This window comes from Gigantopelta aegis, chromosome 9 (genome assembly GCF_016097555.1).
Source record: "Gigantopelta aegis isolate Gae_Host chromosome 9, Gae_host_genome, whole genome shotgun sequence".
In the NCBI taxonomy this organism is placed as follows: domain Eukaryota; kingdom Metazoa; phylum Mollusca; class Gastropoda; order Neomphalida; family Peltospiridae; genus Gigantopelta; species Gigantopelta aegis.
The window spans coordinates 76,930,689-76,953,989 of NC_054707.1; the positions used below are offsets into that span (position 1 = coordinate 76,930,689).

General features: G+C 39.6%; 1 protein-coding gene across 1 annotated transcript in view; it reads right to left on the reverse strand.

The window, feature by feature from the left end:
• Positions 1-1,028: 1,028 nt before the first annotated feature.
• Positions 1,029-23,301, reverse strand: part of LOC121382035 (relaxin receptor 1-like) — a 120,338-nt gene continuing 98,065 nt past the window's right edge. The window contains exons 11-17 of the mRNA XM_041511509.1: positions 20,722-20,793; positions 19,939-20,010; positions 19,216-19,287; positions 16,726-16,797; positions 14,074-14,906; positions 12,892-13,112; positions 1,029-3,092 (exon numbers count right to left, since the gene is read on the reverse strand). Coding sequence (XP_041367443.1) covers positions 2,952-3,092; positions 12,892-13,112; positions 14,074-14,906; positions 16,726-16,797; positions 19,216-19,287; positions 19,939-20,010; positions 20,722-20,793 — 1,483 coding nt within the window. The 3' untranslated portion in view covers positions 1,029-2,951. The remainder of the gene's footprint in view (positions 3,093-12,891; positions 13,113-14,073; positions 14,907-16,725; positions 16,798-19,215; positions 19,288-19,938; positions 20,011-20,721; positions 20,794-23,301) is intronic.

The window sequence follows — 23,301 nt, forward strand, 5'->3', positions numbered from 1 at the left end:
CCACTAGAGCAGATTAATATATTAATCATGGGTTATCGGATGTTAAACATTTGGTAATTTTGACATATAGTAGCAAGGGATCGTTTATATGCACCATCCTGCAGACAGGATAACACATACCACTGCCTTTGATATGCTAGTCATGGTGCACTGACTAGAATAGAAATAGGTCAATGGGCCCACGGACGGGGATCGACCCTAAAGTGACCGCGCATCAGGCAACGGCTTTACCACTGGGCTATTAAGGAAACCCACTACATTTTTTTCCAATAGCAGCAAGGGATCTTTTATATGAATTTTCCAGCAGACAAGACAGAAAATACAACGGTCTTTGATATACAAGTCGTGGGGAACAGGTTAGGACGGTGAAAAATAAATGGGTCTGCCGTGAAGACTCGATCCTACAACCTAAGCACCTCAAGAGAGCACTCTGTCGACCAATATAATGCCACCTACCCATAAACATATATATATTTTTTTATTATTTCAAAAAAGCCGGTGTATCAATATGGTATAACTTATACAATGCTAGACAAGCTCAAAACACTCATTTATTAAATTTGACTAATAGTCTTATAGGGTGTATACTACCAAATCAAATCCCATAGACGACAATAGTAACATATGTGGCTAAAACTCCTACCTGCAACGTATCAATCGACATAAACGCCACGGATATAAATACTACCACCCCTCACCCTTAAAGTGAATCACAAAAAAGTGGGTGTCAAGCTGCTCATTTCTGAGATAACAGGTAGCGTCTATGACTACCCTAGTTCCGCACAAAATTTGAGTACTTTTTTTTTTACAGGTACCCCATACATGTTCCAAGCACAAGGCTACTTGACACAGTGGTACTAGATGAAATAAAATTGCATACATTTTTAGCCCAGATGAAACTAATTGTTTTTACAACCAACACACTCACATTTATAACCAATCACAGGACTTGTGGTATTCACTTCTCTATCAAAAGTTCGGTGCACCTCGAACTTTGACCCAGCCGGAAGTTATTTAGTTTAGTACTACCTAGAGAGGTAAACCGCTGGAACTAGAAATAGCCCAATAGGCTCACCGATGAGAATCGATCCTAGACCGACTGTGCATCAAGCGAGCGCTTTACCACTGGGCTAGGTCCCGCCCCTGTGGACAATTCGCAAGGTATATTTATACTTCATAACATACGTACAGTTTTCAACATACATCTAAAGCATGTCATACATATTTATACTTCATAACATACGTAAAGCATGTCATACATATTTATACTTCATAACATACGTACAGTTTTCAACATACATCTAAAGCATGTCATACATATTTATACTTCATAACATACGTACAGTTTTCAACATACATCTAAAGCATGTCATACAGATTTATACTTCATAACATACGTACAGTTTTCAACATACATCTAAAGCATGTCATACATATTTATACTTCATAACATACGTACAGTTTTCAACATACATCTGAAGCATGTCATACATATTTATACTTCATAACATACGTACAGTTTTCAACATACATCTGAAGCATGTCATACATATTTATACTTCATAACATACGTACAGTTTTCAACATACATCTAAAGCATGTCATACATATTTATACTTCATAACATACGTACAGTTTTCAACATACATCTGAAGCATGGCATACATATTTATACTTCATAACATACGTACAGTTTTCAACATACATCTGAAGCATGGCATACATATTTATACTTCATAACATACGTAAAGCATGTCATACATATTTAAAGTTTAAAAAATTATCTGTACATTTAAACTTCGTAATATATACTTAAACTTTACAAATGCGATTAAACTTCTCAAGCAACATTTAAACTTCACAAGATACACTTAAAACTTCAAAATATACATTTAATGTTCATAAGATGTATTTAGGCTAAACAAAATACATTTTAAGTTTACAAAATACATATATTGTTCAAAAGAAGGCTTTAATATTCGCAACAAAATGTTACAACATGCACTTAAAAGTTCACAGTATCAGTTTAAATGGCAATATATTATGTATGTATGTATGTAAAATGTATGTATGTAGGTATGTAGATATGTAGGTACGTACGTACGTATACATGTACGTATGTATGTATGTATTTACATGTATGTATAGTTACATTTATCAAATTAGATTTACATTTTTAAAAAATATTCGATCCAATAATTTCAACGTTTCACAATACCAAAATACCTAAATTGTTACTGAACACCGCCTAGTGAATTAGCTGTGAATACGAGTTATCACCCTTGGCATAGTGTCTTTTAAGTACACTGAAAATAGTTGCCATTACTAGCTTTGGTGGTCAAGTGGTTAAGCCATCGGACATAAGGCAGGTAGGTACTGGGTTCGCCTCCCAGTGGGTAGGTGTAAGGCAACTATGTCCACTTCTCTCTTACTATCCACCAGCACACTGTCTTGGACAGACTGCATAGCACAACGTGCTTGAAACTTAATTGGATATAAGCACGAAAATACGTATAACTAAACGAATATGCTGTGTAGTATATTATACACTCGTGAACAGAATCCGAAAGTATGGAGTGAAAATTCATTAATCTACATATTTTATTTCCAAGAGTTCCTAGGATGTTGCAAGCACAACATTTGTTTCTTTAAATTAAAAAATAAAATAATAAAATACGAATGGAATTTGTTGAGTATGTATTTACTCCTGCTACGATGGCTTTAACAAAACCTGACATTAAACCACCCAATCACATTTCCGGTTTTAGGTTTCACTTGAACCAATCCGAGCTTAGTTACAGCAATGAAGCCATTTTCTTTTCCTGACGTGACGCAGGCTCTTTTCCAGCAGTTCACACTGCAATTATTGCGCGTTTACGCGCTCTAGATCTGGATCTTAACACTAAACCAGTTACTTTACATTGTGATGCAAATGCAGGTCGTCCAGCCTATCAGTCGGAAGTGTAACCAATTTGCAAATCCTTCGGCGTATCCGAGCTAGGATACACTGTGCGCCTCTGTCCGTATTTGACCACCATTCTGTCTGTCCATGAGTTAATCTGGGACTCATCCTGTAGAGGGTAGCGCTCAACCTGGAAACAGATGCAAACTGTGAAACAATCGAAAATAAAATGTCTAACTCGTCCATTAAAGTTGGTGACCCTAGTTTACTAAGCTTGAAACTTAAAGCAAGATATTGTATACAGTTTTTTGTTTGTTTAGATTATAGTATATCCTATAGTTGACCTAGACTACAATATCTCCTATAGTCAGATCTGACTACAATATCTACTATAGTTGATCTAGATTACAATATCTCCTTAAGTCAGAACTAGGCTGTAATATCTCCTATAGTCGACCTAGACTACAATATCTCCTATAGTCAACCTACACTACAATATCTACTATAGTCGATCTAGACTACAATATCTCCTATAGTCGACCTAGACTAAAATATCTCCTATAGTCAGACCTAGACTACAATATCGCCTATAGTCGACCTAGACTACAATATCTCCTATAGTCGACCTAGACTACAATATCTACTATAGTCGATCTAGACTACAATATCTCCTATAGTCGACCTAGACTAAAATATCTCCTATAGTCAGACCTAGACTACAATATCTCCTATAGTCAGACCTAGACTACAATATCTACTATAGTCAACCAATACTACAATATCTCCTGTAGTCGACCTAGACTACAATATCTCCTATAGTCGATCTAGACTACAATATCTCCTGTAGTCGACCTAGACTACAATATCTCCTACAGTGAACCTAGACTACAATATCTACTATAGTCGACCTAGACTAAAATATCTACTATAGTCAACCTAGACTACAATATCTACTATAATCGATCAAGACTACAATATCTCCTATACTCAGACATAGACTACAATATCTCCTATAGTCAGACCTAGACTACAATATCTCCTATAGTCGACCAATACTACAATATCTCCTGTAGTCGACCTAGGCTACAATATCTCCTATAGTCGACCTAGACTACAATATCTCCTATAGTCAGACCTAGACTACAATATCTCCTATAGTCGATCTAGACTACAATATCTCCTACAGTAAACCTAGGCTACGCTATCTCCTATAGTCGACCTAGACTATAATATCTACTATAGTCGACCTAGACTACAATATCTCCTACAGTGAACCTAGACTAAACTATCTCCTACAGTCGACCTAGACTACAATATCTCCTACAGTCGACCTAGACGACAATATCTCCTATAGTCGACCTAGACTACAATATCTCCTATAGTCAGACCTAGACTACAATATCTCCTATAGTTGACCTAGACTACAATATCTCCTACATTAAACCTAGGCTACGCTATCTCCTATAGTCGACCTAGACTATAATATCTACTATAGTCGACCTAGACTACAATATCTCCTACAGTGAACCTAGACTAAACTATCTCCTACAGTCGACCTAGACTACAATATCTCCTACAGTCGACCTAGACGACAATATCTCCTATAGTCGACCTAGACTACAATATCTACTATAGTCGACCTAGACTACAATATCTCCTACAGAGGACCTAGACTACAATCTCTACTATAGTCGACCTAGACTACAATATCTCTTATAGTCAGACCTAGACTACAATATCTCCTATAGTCGAACTAGACTACAATATCTCCTACAGTGAACCTAGACTACAATAGCTCCTATAGTCGACCTAGACTACAATATCTACTATAGTCGACCTAGACTACAATATCTCCTACAGTGGACCTAGACTACAATATCTACTATAGTCGACCTAGACTACAATATCTACTATAGTCGACCTAGACTACAATATCTCCTACAGTGGACCTAGACTAAAATATCTACTATAGTCGACCTAGACTACAATATCTACTATAGTCAACCTAGACTACAATATCTCCTACAGTGAACCTAGACTACAACATCTACTATAGTTGACCTAGACTACAATATATCCTATAGTCAACCTAGCCTACAATTTCTCCTACAGTGAACCTAGACTACATATCCTGTAGCCGACCTAGACTACAATATCTACTATAGTCGACCTAGACTACAATATCTCCTATAGTCAGACCTAGACTACAATATCTACTATAGTCGACCTAGACTAAAATATCTCCTACAGTGGACCTAGACTACAATCTCTACTATAGTCGACCTAGACTACAATATCTCTTATAGTCAGACCTAGGCTACAATATCTCCTATAGTCGACCTAGACTATAATATCTACTATAGTCGACCTAGACTACAATATCTCCTACAGTGAACCTAGACTAAACTATCTCCTACAGTCGACCTAGACTACAATATCTCCTACAGTCGACCTAGACGACAATATCTCCTATAGTCGACCTAGACTACAATATCTCCTATAGTCAGACCTAGACTACAATATCTCCTATAGTTGACCTAGACTACAATATCTCCTACATTAAACCTAGGCTACGCTATCTCCTATAGTCGACCTAGACTATAATATCTACTATAGTCGACCTAGACTACAATATCTCCTACAGTGAACCTAGACTAAACTATCTCCTACAGTCGACCTAGACTACAATATCTCCTACAGTCGACCTAGACGACAATATCTCCTATAGTCGACCTAGACTACAATATCTCCTATAGTCAGACCTAGACTACAATATCTACTATAGTCGACCTAGACTACAATATCTCCTACAGTGGACCTAGACTACAATCTCTACTATAGTCGACCTAGACTACAATATCTCTTATAGTCAGACCTAGACTACAATATCTCCTATAGTCGAACTAGACTACAATATCTCCTACAGTGAACCTAGACTACAATAGCTCCTATAGTCGACCTAGAATACAATATCTACTATAGTCGACCTAGACTACAATATCTCCTACAGTGGACCTAGACTAAAATATCTACTATAGTCGACCTAGACTACAATATCTACTATAGTCAACCTAGACTACAATATCTCCTACAGTGAACCTAGACTACAACATCTACTATAGTTGACCTAGACTACAATATATCCTATAGTCAACCTAGCCTACAATTTCTCCTACAGTGAACCTAGACTACATATCCTGTAGCCGACCTAGACTACAATATCTACTATAGTCGACCTAGACTACAATATCTACTATAGTCGGCCTACACTACAATATCTCCTACAGTGAACCTAGACTACAATATCTACTATAGTCGACCTAGACTACAATATCTCCTATAGTCAGACCTAGACTACAATATCTACTATAGTCGACCTAGACTAAAATATCTCCTACAGTGGACCTAGACTACAATCTCTACTATAGTCGACCTAGAATACAATATCTCTTATAGTCAGACCTAGGCTACAATATCTCCTATAGTCGACCTAGACTACAATATCTCCTACAGTGAACCTAGACTACAATATCTCCTATAGTCGACCTAGACTACAATATCTACTATAGTCGACCTAGACTACAATATCTCCTACAGTGGACCTAGACTACAATATCTACTATAGTCGACCAAGAGTACAATATCTACTATAGTCAACCTAGACTACAACATCTACTATAGTTGACTTAGACTACAATATATCCTATAGTCAACCTAGCCAAAAATTTCTCCTACAGTGAACCTAGACTACATATCCTGTAGCCGACCTAGACTACAATATCTACTATAGTCGACCTAGACTACAATATCTACTATAGTCGGCCTACACTACAATATCTCCTACAGTGAACCTAGACTACAATATCTACTATAGTCAACCTAGACTACAATATCTCCTATAGTCGACCTAGACTACAATATCTCCTATAGTCGACCTAGACTACAATATCTCCTACAGTGAACCTAGGCTACAATATCTCCTACTGTGGACCTAGACTACAATATCTCCTATAGTCGACCTAGACTACAATATATACTGTAGTCGATCTAGACTACAATATCTTCTACAGTGGACCTAGACTACAATATCTACTATAGTCGACCTAGACTACAATATCTCCTACAGTGGACCTAGACTACAATATCTACTATAGTCGACCTAGACTACAATATCTCCTATAGTCGACCTAGACTACAATATCTCCTATAGTCGACCTAGACTACAATATCTCCTACAGTGAACCTAGGCTACAATATCTCCTACTGTGGACCTAGACTACGATATCTCCTATAGTCGACCTAGACTACAATATATACTGTAGTCGATCTAGACTACAATATCTTGTACAGTGGACCTAGACTACAATATCTACTATAGTCGACCTAGACTACAATATATCCTATAGTCGACCTAGACTACAATATATCCTATAGTCGACCTAGACTACAATATCTACTATAGTCGACCTAGACTACAATATCTCCTACAGTGAACCTAGTCTACAATATCTACTATAGTCGACCTAGACTACAATATCTACTATAGTCAACCTAGACTACAATATCTACTATAGTCGATCAAGACTACAATATCTCCTATAGTCAGACCTAGACTACAATATCTCCTATAGTCAGACCTAGACTACAATATCTCCTATAGTCGACCAATACTACAATATCTCCTACAGTGAACCTAGACTAAACTATCTCCTACAGTCGACCTAGACTACAATATCTCCTACAGTCGACCTAGACGACAATATCTCCTATAGTCGACCTAGACTAAAATATCTCCTATAGTCAGACCTAGACTACAATATCTCCTATAGTTGACCTAGACTACAATATCTCCTACAGTAAACCTAGGCTACGCTATCTCCTATAGTCGACCTAGACTATAATATCTACTATAGTCGGCCTACACTACAATATCTCCTACAGTGAACCTAGACTACAATATCTACTATAGTCGACATAGACTACAATATCTCCTATAGTCAGACCTAGACTACAATATCTACTATAGTCGACCTAGACTAAAATATCTCCTACAGTGGACCTAGACTACAATCTCTACTATAGTCGACCTAGACTACAATATCTCTTATAGTCAGACCTAGGCTACAATATCTCCTATAGTCGACCTAGACTACAATATCTCCTACAGTGAACCTAGACTACAATATCTCCTATAGTCGACCTAGACTACAATATCTACTATAGTCGACCTAGACTACAATATCTCCTACAGTGGACCTAGACTACAATATCTACTATAGTCGACCAAGAGTACAATATCTACTATAGTCAACCTAGACTACAATATCTCCTATAGTCGACCTAGACTACAATATATACTGTAGTCGATCTAGACTACAATATCTTCTACAGTGGACCTAGACTACAATATCTACTATAGTCGACCTAGACTACAATATCTCCTACAGTGGACCTAGACTACAATATCTACTATAGTCGACCTAGACTACAATATCTCCTACAGTGAACCTAGGCTACAATATCTCCTACTGTGGACCTAGACTACGATATCTCCTATAGTCGACCTAGACTACAATATATACTGTAGTCGATCTAGACTACAATATCTTGTACAGTGGACCTAGACTACAATATCTCCTATAGTCGAGCTAGACTACAATATCTCCTATAGTCAGACCTAGACTACAATATCTCCTATAGTCGAGCTAGACTACAATATCTCCTATAGTCAGACCTAGACTACAATATCTCCTATAGTCGACCTAGACTATAATATCTACTATAGTCGACCTAGACTACAATATCTCCTACAGTGAACCTAGACTAAACTATCTCCTACAGTCGACCTAGACTACAATATCTCCTACAGTCGACCTAGACGACAATATCTCCTATAGTCGACCTAGACTACAATATCTCCTATAGTCAGACCTAGACTACAATATCTCCTATAGTTGACCTAGACTACAATATCTCCTACAGTAAACCTAGGCTACGCTATCTCCTATAGTCGATCTAGACTATAATATCTACTATAGTCGACCTAGACTACAATATCTCCTACAGTGAACCTAGACTAAACTATCTCCTACAGTCGACCTAGACTACAATATCTCCTACAGTCGACCTAGACTACAATATCTCCTATAGTCGACCTAGACTACAATATCTCCTATAGTCGACCTAGACTACAATATCTACTATAGTCGACCTAGACTACAATATCTCCTACAGTGGACCTAGACTACAATCTCTACTATAGTCGACCTAGACTACAATATCTCTATAGTCAGACCTAGACTACAATATCTCCTATAGTCGAACTAGACTACAATATCTCCTACAGTGAACCTAGACTACAATAGCTCCTATAGTCGACCTAGACTACAATATCTACTATAGTCGACCTAGACTACAATATCTCCTACAGTGGACCTAGACTACAATATCTACTATAGTCGACCTAGACTACAATATCTCCTATAGTCGACCTAGACTACAATATCTACTATAGTCGACCTAGACTACAATATCTCCTACAGTGGACCTAGACTACAATATCTACTATAGTCGACCTAGACTACAATATCTACTATAGTCAACCTAGACTACAATATCTCCTACAGTGAACCTAGACTACAACATCTACTATAGTTGACCTAGACTACAATATATCCTATAGTCAACCTAGCCTACAATTTCTCCTACAGTGAACCTAGACTACATATCCTGTAGCCGACCTAGACTACAATATCTACTATAGTCGACCTAGACTACAATATCTACTATAGTCGGCCTACACTACAATATCTCCTACAGTGAACCTAGACTACAATATCTACTATAGTCGACATAGACTACAATATCTCCTATAGTCAGACCTAGACTACAATATCTACTATAGTCGACCTAGACTAAAATATCTCCTACAGTGGACCTAGACTACAATCTCTACTATAGTCGACCTAGACTACAATATCTCTTATAGTCAGACCTAGGCTACAATATCTCCTATAGTCGACCTAGACTACAATATCTCCTACAGTGAACCTAGACTACAATATCTCCTATAGTCGACCTAGACTACAATATCTACTATAGTCGACCTAGACTACAATATCTCCTACAGTGGACCTAGACTACAATATCTACTATAGTCGACCAAGAGTACAATATCTACTATAGTCAACCTAGACTACAACATCTACTATAGTTGACTTAGACTACAATATATCCTATAGTCAACCTAGCCAAAAATTTCTCCTACAGTGAACCTAGACTACATATCCTGTAGCCGACCTAGACTACAATATCTACTATAGTCGACCTAGACTACAATATCTACTATAGTCGGCCTACACTACAATATCTCCTACAGTGAACCTAGACTACAATATCTACTATAGTCGACCTAGACTACAATATCTACTATAGTCAACCTAGACTACAATATCTGCTATAGTCGACCTAGACTACAATATCTCCTATAGTCGACCTAGACTACAATATCTCCTACAGTGAACCTAGGCTACAATATCTCCTACTGTGGACCTAGACTACAATATCTCCTATAGTCGACCTAGACTACAATATATACTGTAGTCGATCTAGACTACAATATCTTCTACAGTGGACCTAGACTACAATATCTACTATAGTCGACCTAGACTACAATATCTCCTACAGTGGACCTAGACTACAATATCTACTATAGTCGACCTAGACTACAATATCTCCTATAGTCGACCTAGACTACAATATCTCCTATAGTCGACCTAGACTACAATATCTCCTACAGTGAACCTAGGCTACAATATCTCCTACTGTGGACCTAGACTACAATATCTCCTATAGTCGACCTAGACTACAATATATACTGTAGTCGATCTAGACTACAATATCTTCTACAGTGGACCTAGACTACAATATCTACTATAGTCGACCTAGACTACAATATATCCTATAGTCGACCTAGACTACAATATATCCTATAGTCGACCTAGACTACAATATCTACTATAGTCGACCTAGACTACAATATCTCCTACAGTGAACCTAGTCTACAATATCTACTATAGTCGACCTAGACTACAATATCTACTATAGTCGACCTAGACTACAATATCTCCTACAGTGAACCTAGACTACAATATCTACTATAGTCGACCAAGAGTACAATATCTACTATAGTCGGCCTAGACTAAAATATCTACTATAGTCGGCCTAGACTACAATATATCCTATAGTCGACCTAGACTACAATATCTACTATAGTCGACCTAGACTACAATATCTCCTACAGTGAACCTAGACTACAATATCTACTATAGTCGACCTAGACTAAAATATATCCTATAGTCAACCTAGCCTACAATTTCTCCTACAGCGAACCTAGACTACAATATCTACTATAGTCGACCTAGACTACAATATATCCTATAGTCGACCTAGACTACAATATATCCTATAGTCGACCTAGACTACAATATATCCTATAGTCGACCTAGACTACAATATCTACTATAGTCGACCTAGACTACAATATCTCCTACAGTGAACCTAGAGTACAATATCTACTATAGTCGACCTAGACTACAATATCTACTATAGTCGACCTAGACTAAAATATATCCTATAGTCGACCTAGACTACAATATATCCTATAGTCGACCTAGACTACAATATCTACTATAGTCGACCTAGACTACAATATCTACTATAGTCGACCTAGACTACAATATCTTCTACAGTGAACCTAGACTACAATATCTACTATAGTCGACCTAGACTAAAATATATCCTATAGTCAACCTAGCCTACAATTTCTCCTACAGCGAACCTAGACTACAATATCTACTATAGTCGACCTAGACTACAATATATCCTATAGTCGACCTAGACTACAATATATCCTATAGTCGACCTAGACTACAATATCTACTATAGTCGACCTAGACTACAATATCTACTATAGTCGGCCTAGACTACAATATATCCTATAGTCGACCTAGACTACAATATCTCCTACAGTGAACCTAGACTACAATATCTACTATAGTCGACCTAGACTACAATATCTCCTACAGTGAACCTAGACTACAATATATCCTATAGTCGACCTAGACTACAATATATCCTATAGTCGACCTAGACTACAATATCTACTATAGTCGGCCTAGACTACAATATTTCCTATAGTCGACCTAGACTGCAATACCTCCTATAGTTGACCTAGACTGCAATAATTCCTATAGTCGACCTAGACTGCAATACTTCCTATAGTCGACCTAGACTACAATATCTCCTACAGTGAACCTAGACTACAATATCTCCTATAGTCGACCTAGACTACAATATCTACTATAATCCACCTAGACTGCAATACTTCTATAGTCGACCTAGACTACAATATATCCTATAGTCCACCTAGACTACAGTATCTCCTATAGTCTACCTAGACTGCAATATCTCCTACAGTGAACCTAGACTGCAATACTTCCTATAGTCGACCTAGACTACAATATCTACTATAGTCCACGTAGACTGCAATACTTCCTATAGTCGACCTAGACTGCAGTATATCCTATTATGTATCGATCCAGACTACAATATCTCCTACAGTGAACCTAGACTGCAATACTTCCTATAGTCGACCTAGACTGCAATATATCCTATTATGTATCGATCCAGACTACAATATCTCCTACAGTGAACCTAGACTGCAATACTTCCTATAGTCGACCTAGACTACAATATATCCTATAGTCCACCTAGACTACAGTATCTCCTATAGTCTACCTAGACTACAATATCTCCTACAGTGAACCTAGACTGCAATACTTCCTATAGTCGACCTAGACTACAATATCTACTATAGTCCACCTAGACTGCAATACTTCCTATAGTCGACCTAGACTGCAATATATCCTATTATGTATCGATCCAGACTACAATATCTCATTTAGTCGTGAGCACCGAGAATACCGCACCTCGGCATCTTCCCTTCTGGACGACCTGCTCTTGATGATGGACACGGACGTGCTGTTCTCCTGGTAGGTGCGGCCCTTCCACACCATGCCCGTGAAGGTGACTAGGAACTTGTGTCTGAAGATGCGGGTGGTCAGGGTGTAGATGAGCGGGTTGATGGCGCTGTTGACGGGCAGCACGAACACAACGATCCACGCGTAGATGTTCGGAGAAAGCTTGGTGCCTGCAAACACAGGGTTAGGCAAAAACCGTTATCTACAATAGTGAGGAGCACAGCGCAGGTTGATTGTTGTAGGATGTGAGCTATTGGTTCTCGAGCGCAATTTGTTCTGGTGGTAGGGGTGGAGTTGGTAGCAGGAGCGTCAACTTAACATCCAGGTTATACGTAATTTAACCATTTTATTCATGGTAATTGTATTATTTTAAAATAAATGTTATGCTTAATATCAACTCTTAACATATCAGCAGGAAGATCAGTGCTACATGGTAATCGTTTGCGTTCTACTAGAATAATAAGACTCCATACATACATACATACATACATACGTACATACATAAATACATAAATACATACATACATACATACATACATTACATACATACATACATTACATACATACATACATACGTACGTACGTACATACATACATACATACGTACATACATACATACATACATACATACATACATACATACATACATACATACATACACGCACTGCGTGCACCGACTCATGGATCCACACACCGAAAACAAAGACATAGACAAAGTAAGAGTGAGCAACATTCATACACACAGAATATGTCTCCCCCAAACCCTCTATCTACCCGCTTTATTTATCTGTCTATATGTCTCTCCCTCCCTCTCTCTCTCTCTCTCTCTCTCTCTCTCTCTCTCTCTCTCTCTCTCTCTCTCTCTCTCTCTCTCTCTCTCTCTCTCTCTCTCTCTCTCTCTCACAACACTGCACTTCAAACACCTACCCGTCAGGGCTGTACTATTAAGTGTAATAATGGACAATCTTTGTCTGCCTCTCTCTCTCTCTCTCTCTCTCTCTCTCTCTCTCTCTCTCTCTCTCTCTCTCTCTCTCTCTCTCTCACACACACACACACACACACACACACACACAAATACACACAACAACAACAACAACTACTACTACAACAACAGCACTTTAAACTACTTACCCGTCAAAGCTGCAATCTTGAGAGCGATGATGGGCAGCCAGCAGGCCCAGTCGGTGACGACGATGAAGAAGAACCTCTTCATGAGACACCTCTCCTGGGACTGGTGCAGCGACCTGAAACACGAGCCCCTGATCGCCACGAACATCGCCACATAGGCGTACGTCATGAACGCCACAGAGGCGAAGTTTATCCCCAGAAAGATGAACGCCGAGTACTCCCAGCCGCTGTTCCTGGGCTCGTGCAGCAACAGAGGGACGCAGACGGCGTTGTGTTTGTAGAAGTAGGAGCTGAAGTAAGGGATTCCAACGAGCGGGGCGGCGGCCAGAGTTATGGAGAAGAGCCAGACGGCGCCCATGATCAAGTAGGCCAACTTGATGTTGATCTTCCTCAGCGTCAGAGGATACGTCACGCAAATGTAGCGGTCCAACGTCACCACGGTCAGCGTGAGGACGGACACCTCGCTGCTGACGGTGTTGAGGAAGCCGCTGACGTCGCACGACCAGCTGTTCCGCCAATCGTGGTCGTTGGCGAGGTACCTCCCCCTGTAAAGCGTGTCGTAACTGCCGATCACCAGGAGGTAGACGCCCATCAGAAGGTCGGCCAGGGACAGGTTTCGGATCAGGAATGAGTGTATACGGTTGTCCTCCTTGAGCACCAGGCGACCCGTCAGCACCACGCCGTTGCCGATACAGGCCAGGATGGCCATCACCCATATTGCAACGCGCAGGAGACTGCTGTCCAAAAGGTTCTGGTGACTCGATATGCCGTCTCCTTTTGGTAAGCAGGTTTTCACAGTCGTGGCATAGGCGCACAGGTAAAATGCACGGAAATGACTACACAAACAAACAAACAAATAAATAAACAAATAAATAAATAAATAAATAAATAAACTACTACAATGTACTACTACTACTACTACTACTACTACTACTACTACTACTACTACTACTATAATAATAATAATAATAATAATAATAATTATCATCATCATCATCATCATCATCATCATCATCATCGTCATTCATTCATTTTAACTTATTTTCGTGTTTATATCCAATTATATGTTCGGGTAACACACCTCAACTATCTGGGTTGTCTGTCCAGGACAATAGGTTAGTGGTTTGTTGTTAGTGGTTAATGAGAGAGAAGTCGGAATAGTGGTCTTACACCAACCCATTGAGTCGATAAAACGTGTTCTGGGTGGGAACCGGTACCCTGCTGCGAACCAAGTACCTACCAGTCTTATGTGCGATGGCTTAACCACGACACCACCGAGGCCGGTGAGTATAGATGGTGACGTCACAGCAAACGAGACACAATTTTCTTTCCGCTCTATACGATTAAAGGTAGTACTAAATCAAATAACTTTCAGCTGGGTCAGAGTTCGAGTTATTTTGATAGAGCACTTAATACCACAAGTCCTGTCACTGGTGATTAATGTGGATGTGTTTCTTGTACACAAAAAAAACAGGGAAAAGTTTCCTTGGGTCAAAAATGGCATTTGCGGGATCAAATAGACAATAACACTATCTACTGGATGTTAAACATTTGGTAACTTTGACATATAGTCTAAGAGAAGAAACCCGCTACATTTTAACATTAGTAGAAAGGGATCTTTTATATGCACCATCCCACAGACAGGATAGCACATACCACGGCCATTGATATACCAGTCGTGGAGCACTGGCTGGGGCACATATCATGATAAGTGCTCAAAGCGATGGCTTTTGACGTTGAAATAACCTACAAACAGTGCATTTGATTTGTCTCCACCAATTAAGTAGCTAGTGAGTCCAGCATAGTTGTTTGAGGTTTCATCCAAACAAACCCTACTTAGATTTTATTGTTTAGGTTATTCATTTCCGTACACTCAAAGTATTTCTGGTCATCCTGGTGTTTTTAATATCACAAGATGCATTTTTCATATTTAAAAACCTTCGTGCGTTGGAGAATCGGTTGTACGGTTATAGAGTCGAGTTTTGGTATATTTTTAAGGGTATTTCACTGTTTCAACGTCACAGACTCTTGATTCACTCTGTTGTAACTTTATCCAAATGTTTGTAGATTAACTAAACTTAGCGTCCATTTTTACGGGTTGAAACTAGGGTCTGCGACTTTAAATACAGAATATCAGCTTACTACGTTTTGATATCGTGGTTATTTAGCAAGTTTTAGATAACGGTGTAACAGGCGAGCTGGGGGCACTGCTAAAAACAGACCAAAAAACTATAAGTGGGACAGACGGAAGGCCGGAAAGACAAACAGACAGACAGACAGACAGACAGAATGACGGAGACGAAACCTATAGTCCTACCGGTTGGACCGATTGGAGACTAATCAGTTATGTAAGTTGTTGTTTTGTTTGTTTGTTTGTTCTTTTTTATTTGTTTGTTTCTGTTTGTTTGTTTGGTTGCTTGTTTGTTGTTGAAATAATGAAAGTAATAAAATGAACAAAATGTGTGTGTAGCTTTATATATATATATATATATATATATATATATATATATATGAGAGAGAGAGAGAGAGAGAGAGAGAGAGAGAGAGAGAGAGAGAGAGAGAGAGAGAGAGACACACACACACACACACACACACACACACCTTTTTGTTTGGTATAAAAAGGTAGATGGAATATTAAAAGGTAGTGAGACTTACATGTATTCTAGGTTCTTCGTATACTTAAAGGTGTTGGTTGGAACATGATAAAACTTGTTACCCAGTATTCGTCTTAAAATAAATGAAAAATTAAAACATAAAATAATACATGCCAGAAAGAACGATATCTGGAGGTGGAGTGGGGCACGCTCTTTAGTTAAGTGAAAGAGGATTTTGTTCAAATGAAGACAAAAAATGGAATAAAATGAGTTTTCAACGAAAAGTATAACTTGGCTTCCAGAGGAAACGTGCGCCAGGGGTGGCACATGGAGAGCCAAAACCAGCAGCTAAACTGCCGACAGCGGCTCCGTCTCCGTCGCCGCCTCCCCCACCCCCTTCCACCCAACCCCCACCCGTCCTGACCAGCCTGCCAAGCGGACCGAGCCTGCGCAGCCGTTCGCTCCGCCAGCGCAGCCGGACAAATCAACACAGCCAGTGGATCTAAACAAAGCGATTTGTGAGACACCATGACGGCCACCGGTTCTTATCAGCTTTACTTCGTCGATCCCTTCACTTGCGAAGGCCTCCGTTGAGTAAAGCTTCAGTCACACATTCAGGATTTTTACTGCCGTCCTTGATAGGAACCATTCTCGATTAAGATCCTGTGATTCGTGGCGGGAAATCACGACAACAATCAGATATTGTTCAGGAAGCGTCCCGATTCAGCCGTTTCCAGCCGAATTCGTCCCGATTCTACAGTTCTCAATCCGATTCTGATCCGATTTGTATCTTTCGCATGGTAAAAAAACTACCAAATCTGTCCCGACAGTGTCCCGATTCTCCCGAATGCGATCCGACAGAGATCAGCCAGTGACCCGACAGTGAACCGACGCTGACGGAAGACATCCGTTAGAAAACCGTTAGTCACGTGATAGTCCAGATCATGCCCGTTCATCACGACAGCGTTCCGATCTACAGGACACCGTCCAGACACCGTCCAGACAACACAGGACATTGTTACGATTTTGATCCGTAGAATCTGTTACGACATAGTCACGATTGTAATCCGACTAAACAAAATCGGCTGAGTTTCCCGAATGTTACGGTACGCACCTAACTGTCGGGAGTGCTTGGCCGACCTCTCCGGACCATTCCCGATCCGTAGGACTCTGTTATGAACGTATACGACTGCGTTCAGAAAATGATAGGACATTGTCGTAGCGCTGTCTGATCTCAAACGGGAGCCATAATCGGCACTATGTGAACTCCACATTAGGGGCGGTCTGTAGCCCAGTGGTAAAGCGTTCGTTTGATGCGCGGTCGGTCTGGGATCGATCCCCGTCGGTAGGCCCATTGGGCTATTTCTCGTTCCAGCCAGTGCACCACGACTGGTATATCAAAGGCCGTGGTATGTACTACCCTGTCTGTGGGATGGTGCCCGATGGAAAGAGGAAAGCCACATCACAGGCCTGAAAAGACACGGCTCCAACCACCTCAGCCCAGCCCTGATTTAGAGGAGGGATACATCCTGGGTGCGCCCAAACTCCGGACCAGATACAAAAAGTTGGTGAAACTGGATATCACAGAGAAGCACGATCTTTTCAGCACCTGTAACACAGCAGCTGTCTACCACTAAGTGGAGGGGAATAAGCCTTCACGTCGTCTTCCCCATGAAGGACAGCCAGGGGATCTGCATGACGAGGCGCCGGAATGGAGTCTACAGCCAGGGCCGCCTTGTCCCAGAGATGGACAATTCATCGATTCATCGATTGAGCAAGATGATCTTTGGGAAGGACTACTCCTCACATTCTTAAACAGCTGACAACACCAGACCTCCAGCGCTTCGTCCCGTTTCTGGACCTGCGAGCGACCTTCTTGACGTTACTTTAGCGCCAACCTTTCTACGAACCTGCTCGGCTTCTGTTCCAAAACTTCTGTTTATTTTTTTTTCTAAATAGTCCGACGCATTTTTGTTTGGCAGTCCGTCTAAACTGCTCAAACCACATGATTGTTTCGGCCGAGCACTCAATGTTTATTTTTGGACTGTTTTCTCCCAGACATGAGTAGAGTTATTCGCATTTGGTCTTAGGTCTCTCTGACCTTACTCTTATTTTTATTGCAAATTCCGCCCACTTCATACTCCCCCCCCCCCCCCCCCCTTCTGTCCCGGACGATGTCACAGATTAAGCCTGTGACAGGCGTGCTCGAAAACACAGTGTTATAGGAGCACGTGAAACAGAATTGGGTTGAGTTGTGTCGAACTCGGAAGAGTCGATTACCCCGCAACGCTTGAACCAAAACCGAGTTACACTTACACGTTGTTAAATATATATTAAGATGTTTTATTAAAACAAAAATCAAATCTCTTACTGCTTTTAGCATATAAATGATTATAGTTTATGTAGTTTATTACTAATCCCATGTTAAATTTATAAATATAGGCTACAAAATGTTTCAATTAATTTAAAAACAAAATAAACAAAACGCACACAATATTGTATTTCTCTTAACTTCATACTACTAAAATTACTAAAATATAAATATACTTACAGCGATTGCATATTGACTAAGTCTTTAAATGCTCTAGCAGCAATAATCTCAATTCTGTTGTAACTTAATAGCCTGGAAAGACATATCATCTTTATAGTGATCCATATTATAATTAATGTCAAGACAGAAATGTTAAGAAGAAAATAAGAAGAAAAAAAAGAAGAAGAAGAAAAGAGCAATTAAAGAGACAAAGACCATTCATATTATGAACTAAATAATAATTAATGACTGACTGGCTCGTTGTTCGAAAGCATAGTGTATACTGAATTGAACTTTTACTTACACTCAGGCCGTAGTCTACGGCATATGAGGATATATATACAGCAGCCAATATAATTGTAACAAGATGGTGGGTGTACATAAATATACATAAATATAATAAATACATACTAATAAAAAAATAAAAAAATACACAGAAAATCAGCCAGAGGATTTGAAAGTGTTCATAATTAGTTTACAAAATATAAAACGTTTTGATGTCGTATGTATAACTTACATAAATAACACATTCTAAAGACTATTTGATTACTTGATGTCATATTTACAACTTACAGAAATATCACATTCTAAAGACCATTTGATCTGCTTGATGTCATATTTACAACTTACATAAATATCACATTTTAAAGACCATTTGATCTACTTGATGTCATATTTACAACTTACAGAAATATCACATTCTAAAGACCATTTGATCTACTTGATGTCATATTTACAACTTACAGAAAGGTCACATTCCCAAGACCAGAAAAAGTCTCTTCCTTCAGTTCAGTTAAAAGGTTCTCTTCGATGGCCCTGTGAAAAATATAAATAGTGTACATGACATGATGATGAAGAGAACATTGGTATATACCTAAACCTATATCTAGTACCTATACCTATACCAATGTAGCGCCATATCGATATGCATGCATATGTTTATATGTATGACCATGTCTATATCTAGCTGCAAAATATGTTACAATAACTTAATCTATGTCTACATCCACACACACACACACACACACACACACACACACACACACACATTTATATTTATATTTCTGCCGCAGTCTTAACAAAACACCTAGAGGATATAGATAAAACAGACTCTTTACGAAAGTGTTTCCTATTAATTAAAATATATACATTTGAGGTAATATATTTATTTATATGAAATAAATGTTTTCCTCTTAATTTGACTTCTTTCCCCCAACCATCTTTTATATCTACCAGTCGTCCCAAATCACGACTCATAGTGACTAGTGTGGTGCCCCCCCCCCCCCCCCCCCCATTCCCAAATTTAAACTCCTGTCTATGCTAATGGAAATAATCTACTATATTAATAGTGGTTTGCAGGCCTTGACCTTAAGGTTTTTTTCACTGGTAGCCAACCGGGAGACAACTGCTAGTCCGAATGAGAAATCGGAAGCCAAAACAGCCCGGGCTACCGGTAAGGTCGAATCCTGGATTGCTGTCAGTCCTATGAGATTTCGGTTTGGAACTAAATTGCACATTTATACTTACAAATTCTGCAAAGAGTTTAGTGGTAAGAAGGATCCAGGTTCAATATACTTTATCCGATTGTAGTTCAGGTTTCTGCAAGTACATGAGAAAACAAAAAACGAGTTTATTTTCTTTAACGACACCACATTTATTAATTAATCATCGGCTAAACATTTCGTAATTCTGACTCGTAGTTATCAGAGGAAACCCGCTACATTTTTTCTAATGCAGCAAGGGATATGAGAAGAGTTTCTTAGTTATTTAGTTTCTTCCGCTCACCCACCATTCTTTAGTATCTTTTATCCGTATAAGTGTTTTATTTGTAATAACAACACTCAAAACACTTTTTTTCGTGTTTGTTCCTGTTTACTGAGCCAGGCCGAGCTCGTTTACTACACACAATAAAAAATTAAAAAATGTTTTATTTAACGACGCACTCAACACATTTAATTTACCGTTGTATGGCGTCAGACATATGGTTAAGGACCACACAGATTTTGAGAGGAAACCCGCTGTCGCCACTTCATGGGCTACTCTTCCGATTAGCAGCAAGGGGTCTTTTATTTGCGCTTCCCACAGGTAGGATAGCACAATCCATGGCCTTTGTTGAACCAGTTATGGATCAACGGTCGGTGCAAATGGTTTACACCTACCCATTGAGCCTTGCGGAGCACTCACTCAGGGTTTGGAGTCAGTATCTGGATTACAAATCCCATGCCTCGACTTGGATCCGAACCCAGTACCTACCAGCCTGTAGACCGATGGCCTAACCACGACGTCACCGAGGCCGGTACACACACAATAAAGTTAAAGTGTGTTCTGTTTAACGACAGCACTACCGCACATTGATTTATTAATCATCGGCTATTGCATGTCAAACGTTTGGTACGCCTGACTCGTAATCAGAGGAAATCCGCTACATTTTTTGCTACTTCAGCAAGGGATCTTTTATATGCACTTTCCCACAGACTGGAAAGCACATACCACGGCCTTTGACCATCTGTGGGGGCGGGACGTAACCCAGTGGTAAGGCGCTCGCTCGATGCGCGGTCGGTGTGGGATCGATCCCCGTCAGTGGGCCCATTAAGCTATTTCTCGTTCCAGCCAGTGCACCACGACTGGTATATCAAAGGCCGTGTGGTATGTACTACCATGTCTCTGGGATGGTGCATATAAAAGATCCCTTGCTGGTAATCGAAAAGAGTAGCCCATGAAGTGGCGACAGCGGGTTTCCTCTCTCAATATATGTGTGGTTCTTAACATTAAGTCTGTCGCCATATAACCGTAAATAAAATGTGTTGAGTGAGTCGTTAAATAAAACATTTCTTTCTTTGATCATCTATGGTGCACTGGCTGGAATGAGAGAAAAACCCAATCAGTTGAATGGATCCACCACACCGAGGTGGTTCGATCTTGCGACGCAAGCACCTGAGGCGAGCGCTCAATGTCTATTATGTAAAAAAAAGTAGTCATTTATTGAATGCTAGTTTATTCAATAAATAACAATGGGTTATACAAATGGTTATACAAATGGCTATACAAATACAGCACCCACTTTAAATAATGTTTCGGTTAAATACGTAGGTGATATCGGGTTTCTTCATGTAGGGTTTGTATTAATAATTAATATGTCAAATATGTGTTATCAGCAAACTCGACAATTATCAATGTAGTGATATTTAACCTCAAACATAGGGTTATTTTCAGAGTGGAAATCTTTGCCTACCCGATTGTAGGCAGCAATGTCGTGTTGTCGCTATAGAGTTATCACTGGCTAACAGAGCGACCATAACCGTCCAAATGTCGTCGAGCTCTCGAACGGCACACTGCTCGGACTATTCGATTAGCAGCAAGGTATATTTTATATGCATCATCCCATAGACAGGACAGTACATACTACGGCCTTTATTGCACCAGTTATGAAGCATTGGCTGGAACAAGAAATAGTATAATGTGCCCACCGGCGAGGATCACTACTATATAGATAGACCGCGTATCAGGCGAGCGCTTTACCATTGGGTTATCTCCCGTCCTCGCATATTTAAGTCACAATATTTTGCTATTTCACATTTAGCCTAACATCGTCTACAAACATCGACGTCATGCCAACAACCGATACGTTTCCACCAACTTCATCCGGGCGACGACTGCCGCGCTTTTTCATCTACTCATCATTGTCATTCCCTTCCTCGTCATCCCTTCCTTCCTTCCTACCCATCACAACTTCACTTGTAGTATAGCCCTAAAACTGCTGTATGGATAACTTGGGGGTAGACGGGATGGGGGGGGGGGGGGGGGGACGCCGTGATAGGGTGCCGGATTGGGCGCGAAGCCTACCCCCTTGCTAACCCTTATCCTCCAGGGCTTAAATGATTAATGAATTACTTAATACATTTAAATTTATATATATTTTTTCTTATTACGTGTTTTGGACTATCCCGACTAAAAATGGCATCTACTAAAGCTAATTTTAACTTTATAATCATATTTTATATATACTCTTCAAAAGAAGAAACGCAAAACCACATTGTCGTAACATTTGGAGAATTGATTTAATTATTGAATGGTGAGTCCGATAATTACCAAATGTTGCAGGATTGT